Source organism: Sorex fumeus, unplaced genomic scaffold (assembly GCF_029834395.1).
Source record: "Sorex fumeus unplaced genomic scaffold, SorFum_2.1 ptg000360l, whole genome shotgun sequence".
Lineage (NCBI taxonomy): Eukaryota > Metazoa > Chordata > Mammalia > Eulipotyphla > Soricidae > Sorex > Sorex fumeus.
This window is the reverse complement of record NW_026606416.1, coordinates 32,501-38,564: the sequence shown is the minus strand read 5'-3', so window position 1 is coordinate 38,564 and position 6,064 is coordinate 32,501. Positions and strand designations below refer to the sequence as shown.

At 59.9% G+C, this 6,064-nt stretch overlaps 1 protein-coding gene across 1 annotated transcript; it reads left to right on the top strand.

Annotated features, from left to right (window-relative positions):
* Positions 1-228: 228 nt before the first annotated feature.
* Positions 229-1,085, top strand: LOC130019013 (amiloride-sensitive amine oxidase [copper-containing]-like; the record flags this gene model as incomplete). The annotated part of the gene is made up of 3 exons (XM_056109640.1): positions 229-514; positions 605-737; positions 822-1,085. Coding segments are annotated over 3 exons (683 nt in total), but the record flags the coding sequence as incomplete, so codon positions are not given.
* Positions 1,086-6,064: the final 4,979 nt, after the last annotated feature.

The following is a 6,064-nucleotide window of genomic DNA, read 5'->3' as shown; positions in this document are numbered from 1 at the left end:
TCCTCCTCCTCTTCCTTTTCCACCCCCTCCCCCTCCCCTTCCTCCTCCTCCCCCTCCACCTTCCCATCCTCACCCCTCCTCCTCTTCCTCTTCCTCCCCATCTTCCTCTTCGTCCTCTTCCACCCCCTCCTCCTCCCTCCCCCCTCTTCCCCTTCCTCCCTCATCTCCTCCCCATCCTCATCCCTCACCTCTCCTCTCCCTCCTGCCCCTACCCCCCTCCCCCCGCAGGCTCCAAGAACAGCTTCGAGACGCTGCGGATGACGCTGGAGAACGTCACCAACCCCTGGAGCCCCGAGCACCGCCTGGTGCAGCCGACGCTGGAGCGGACCAAGTACTCCCGGGAGCGCCAGGCCGCCTTCCGCTTCGGGCAGAAGCTGCCCCCGTACCTGCTGTTCACCAGCCCCAAGCAGAACCCCTGGGGCCACCACCGCAGCTACCGCCTGCAGCTGCACTCCATGGCCCACCAGGTGCTGCCGCCCGGCTGGCAGGAGGAGCGCGGCGTCACCTGGGCCAGGTGAGCGGACGCCGGCTCGGCGCGGGGACGGGGCGCACGGGCGCGCGCGCGCGCACCTGCACCCTCGGGCCCACACGCGTGTCCCCGCAGGTACCCCGTGGCCGTGACGCGCTTCCGGGAGTCGGAGCTGAAGAGCAGCAGCCTCTACAACCAGAACGACCCCTGGGACCCGCCCGTGGTCTTCGAGGAGTTTCTGCGCAACAACGAGAACATCGAGAACGAGGTGCGCGCCCCCCTTCCCCGCCCCGCGCCCACCCGCTCCCGCGCCCGCCCCTCCTCCTGCTCACGCGGGCGCTGTCCCCCGCAGGACCTGGTGGCCTGGGTGACCGTGGGCTTCCTGCACATCCCCCACTCGGAGGACATCCCCAACACGGCCACCCCCGGCAATGCGGTGGGCTTCCTGCTCCGGCCCTTCAACTTCTTCGCGGAGGACCCGTCCCTGGCGTCCAGGGACACGGTGATCGTGTGGCCCCGGGTCAGCGGCCCGAACTACGTGCAGCGCTGGATCCCCGAGAACCTGGCCTGCGACTCCCCCGACCCTTTCAGTTACAACGGGACATTCGGGCCGTGATGCCGGAGGGACAGGGACCAGAGACCCGCTTCTCAGGAGGCCCCATACAGAGGAATCATCCCCACCCCAGCCCACCCCAACCCCACAAGGACCCCCCCTTGAGAGCCCAAATACTATATTTACGCACCACATTAAAGAGATCCTTAAAAACAACCCAAGTCGGGTGGAGAGAGTAGCAGTGGGGGCGCTGGCCTTGCACGCGGCCGACCCGGGTCCAACCCCCACCACCAAAAGGGGCCTCCAGCACAGGAGCGATCCCTGAGCACAGAACCAGGAGTCAGCCCTGAGCACTGCCGGGCTTGGCCCCCAAGCCAAGAAGCCAAGCCAGACCAGTCCCTCCCGGGAGGCTGAGGCAGGGCCTCTCCGGGACGTGGGAGGTTTCGCCAGACCCAAGGGCCACTGATTCGACGTCTAGGGCCTAGAGATCGGCTGAGGAATAAAGGAAGCCTGCGTGCACGGGTGCGAGAGCACTAACGCCTCTCGTCAGGGCCTGCCACAGACAACCGCCGAAGTCTGCACAGCTGTTGGGGCCCCCTTGATCTGAGACCCCAAAAGCAAAGCCTGTGCTGAGGAAGAGAGGAGGGAGAGACCTGGGTGTGAGTAGAGAACAGAGTTTGTGAGTTGAGGGATAAGCAGGGAACAGAGGGTGTTCAGAGAGAGTGAGAGAGAAAGAGAGGGAATGAGAGAGTGTGAGAAGGAATGAGAGAAGAGAGGAGAGGCAGCAGCTGCCTGGTGTGGACAGGGCACAGGCGGTTCCGAGACGCAGCCGGAGGGCAAGGAGGCTGGGGCATGTGTGCAGGTGAATAATAGATGATGGGTAATGGGTAGCTGAACAGACAAACCAATCGACTGATCAATCAGTAGAAAGATAAGGTAGTAAAGGTGTGGTAAGGAGATAGTAGGTGATGGATTGATAATAGGTAGGTAGATAAGTCCTCCCCTTGCCGTAATTTTTACCAGATTCAAATACACACACACACACACACACACACACACACACGCACACACACACACACACGCTGCCCTAGGGTACCTTGGCAGTAAACTGAGGCGGTTGGACAAGGTGAGACAAGATTAGCCCAATCATTTCTCAGCTGCACGTTCTCTGAGGACTCGTCCTAAGCCCCCCGCGCGCGTGGGGACCTGTCCCCTCACCCTCTCCGGCTGTGTTGGCCCGGCTCCCCGAGGCCCGGGAGGCGTTGGCATCTGTGCCCACACCTAGCCCCGCCCTGCTCTTTTGAACAGGACAATTCCCTGTTCCGGGGCCACTTCAAAGCCCTGAGTCAGCATTCCTGACAGCAGGAGCATCTGAGAGCGATGGGCCCATAATCAGGGCGGGTGTTGGAACCAAAGGTCCAGCTGGAAAGTTCCAGAACGCCTGCCAAGCTGCAGGCTTCTCTGCTCAGGGAGCCAAAGATGGGGGTGAAGAGCTGTGCCCCCGTCGTGGCTGCAGACCAGGCCCGTCGCCCACAGCCTCACATCAGAACGCTTAGACTCGGTGTCCAGCCAGCAGATGCAGGGAGCAGGGCTCCACAAGGACACGCTGACCGGGCCGGGATCATCTCTCGGGGGAGCCCAGAGTCCCAGAGCATTGAGGAGACGAGGCAGGCAGCGCCCCTCCAAGTCTGGGGCTTGGTCCTCTGTCCACGGTGGCTCCCCTGGGACCTCTCCAAATGGCCGGGGTATGAGAGCAGCTGCACCAAGGGAACCCGGGGCCTCTGGGCAGCTGCTGGGCTCCAGTGACCTGTGCCCGGGGTCACGGACATGGCCCTGCCAACCCTACTGAGCATCTCACCCAGACGGAGACCCCGGCTCCTGCTGTGTCTCACCTGGGCGGGTCCCCAGCACCCACTGAGTGTCTCACCTGGGCGGGTCCCCAGGTCCCATGAGTGTCTCACCCGGGTGGGTCCCCCAGCACCCGCTGAGTGTCTAACCAGGGCAGGTCCCCCAGCTCAGTCCTCTGTGGGGAGCTCAGTCTGACATCGCCTCTGCCTTCTTGAAAGATGAGATATGAACCCCAATAACTTAAGATAAAATATAACTCAGATATACCCACCCCTGCTGAGTCCCCTAGGGGCAGTCTCAGGAGGGGTGAGGCCCAAGTCCCGGCAGCCGCCCCCACGCCCTAAGAGTGCCACCACCCCACGGCCTCAAGGCTGCAGGGCCAGCAAGATCCCAGGCACACGTCGGGGAGGGCTGAAAACTCCAGGCCTTCTTGGGGTCAGGGTGGAACGACCTCCCCCCACCACCCCCGTCCTTCTGGTGTTTAAATAAAGTGATGGGAAAAGTAAAAATAAAAAAAAGATGGGGAGACCAAGGGCCTGCAGGAGGCCAGCTGGCTCCGTGGTCCAGGTAGTGTCCTACTCCAGTCCTGTAACTACTGTCCTGCACGGTGTAAGTGGCCCCATCCTGGGCCTACTGCTGGGTCCAACCGGGTCTCTAACTAACCGCTCCCTTTGCACCCCCTGTGAGTGCATGGTTGTTCCAGACTAAGCAGCCGCCGCTCTTGCAAACACAGCCACAGAGAGAGCGTCAGGCCAAGAGATGGGCGCATTGCTGCCCGTTCGGCTTCTGAGGCCTCCTGCAAACAGTCGTGCCGGGGGCTCACGGCACGTCCAGATACTGTGATTGGAAGTTTCAGCTGCTTTCAGCTTCCCACACCCCACAGTGGGGCCAGGAGAATAGAACACTGCATGGGAGCAATACGACCATTGCCGGTCTGCTAAAAGCTACGCAGCTCGTGCAGAAGAGGAAAGGAACATTAATCTAAAATCGGAGGCATGGGGCTGGAGCGATAGCACAGCGGGTAGGGCGTTTGCCTTGCACGTGGCCAACCCGGCTTCGATTCCCAGCATCCCCTATGGTCCCCTGAGCACTGCCAGGAGCGACTCCTGAGTGCAAAGCCAGGCAGGAGTAACCCCTGAGCATCGCCAGGTGTGAACCCAAAAGCAAAAAACTAAACTAAAATAAAATAAAACCAGAGGTACCTGCCAGTGTGATAGTGTAGCGGGGAGGGCACTTGCCTTGCACACAGCCCAACCAGGTTCAATTCCAGCATCCCATTAGGATCCCCTGGCCCCAGCCAGAAGAGATCCCTGAGCACTGAGTGAGGAGTAAGCCCTGAGCACTGCAGGGTGTGATCCAAGAAACATAATTAATTAAAATCAGAGGTACTGAATAATCTTTGGTTGGTTTTGTTTTTTTGTTTGTTTGTTTGTTTTGCTTTTTGAGTCATATCTGGCGATGCTCAGGGGTTCCTCCTGGCTCTGCACTCAGGAATTACTCCTGGAGGTGCTCAGGGGACCCTATAGGATGCTGGAAATTGAACCCAGGTCGGCCGCGTGCAAGGCAAACGCCCTCCCCGCTGTGCTATCGCTCCAGCCCCCCCTTTAATGTTTGTTTGGGGGCCACACTGGGTGGTGTTCAGGGGTTACTCCTAGCTCTACATTCAGGCTCCGGGGACCGTATGGGGTGCCAGGGATCAAACCCGGGTCGGTCGGCCGAGTGCAAGGCAAGTGCCCTTCCTGCTGCCCTATTTCTCTGGCCCAAAGAACCACATCTCATCACCCATTAACTTAAAATGTTCCATTTTAAGAAGTGGGTTCTGACTCTTCCTTCCCTGCGCTATCTCCAGGTGCTCGGTTTCCCGAGAACCCCAGGCACTGAACAGCTGCAGTCTCTGGGGTCACCCCCGCCCCCTCACTCCCTCACCCCTACACCCCCACCCACCCACCCCACAAGCCCCCTTGTAGGACTGAAAGAAGTTACTCCGCACCGCCGCCAGTCGGGCGCTAGATGGCGCCGCTGCGCCTCTGCACCTTGGGCGAAGGTTCCCGCTGCTCAGTTTGCACCTGTGCCAGGTCCAAGTTCAGGGTCCAGGGCGCGGAGCCTGGGGAGCACCGGAAGGCAACGGAGATTAGAGAGATGCCGGCGCCTGCCCTGGCAGGGGAGGAGTCCTGACAACCCGCGTGCCCGGGGTGAGTCCCTGAATTCCCTCCCGTGGCTCCACGGCCCTCTGCCCAGGACCCCAAGGCCAGGGACGCCCCAGAGCGGGGGTCATCGCCAACAGCTTGGCTTGGAAACGCCCCCCCCCCGCCAAAGAACAGACACCTGATTGCTAGGGGCCAGGGGAGAAGCGCCGGGGACCGGATTTGCTTTGTCCCCTGGTGCAGCATTTACGGAGAGAGACTCACTGCCGGGCTCTGCCCCTTGGGGAAGCCGCAGCAGTTCTCTGGGGAAAACAAGACTCACTCTCTTTTGGCTAGTGACGGGAACAGGAAAATAAGAAAGAGAAGTTTGAGATGACTACAGCAGGAATGAGGGCCGGAGGTGCCTGCCACAGAGGCAGGGGTGGGGTGAGGTGGGGGTGGCAGGAGGGATACTGAGGACATTGGAGGTGGAGAATGGGCACTGGTGGAGGGATGGGTGCTCGATCATTGCATGACTGACACTCAGTCATGAAAGTTTGTAACTGTATCTCACAGTGATTTGATTTTTAAAAAAAAAAATGAGAGCAGGAGAAATTATATTGTAGCTGGTTTTATTCACAGGGGCTTTTATTCGCGACCGACTTGGCCGACCTGAGTTCAATTCCTCCACCCCTCTCGGAGAGCCCGGCAAGCTACGGAGAGTATCTCATCCGCGCGGCAAAGCCTGGCAAGCTCCCTGTGGTGTATTCGATATGCCAAACACAGTAACAACAAGTCTCACAATGGAGACGTTACTGGGCCCGCTCGAGCAAATCGATGAACAATGGGAGGACAGTGCTACAGTGCTTTATTCACAGACCCGTTCCATCCTTGTCGCCCCACTGAGACCCCACGAGTGATCCCTGTGATCTGTGATCCCTGAGCACAGCTGGGTGTGGGCCAACATTTTTGCAAAAAAGAGCAGACAACAGTAGCAGTTATGGGCCGTCGCTGTTGTGGTCTAGTCCGTGGTCTCCTACTCCCTCACAGACCAGCCCAGGAAGGACCTGG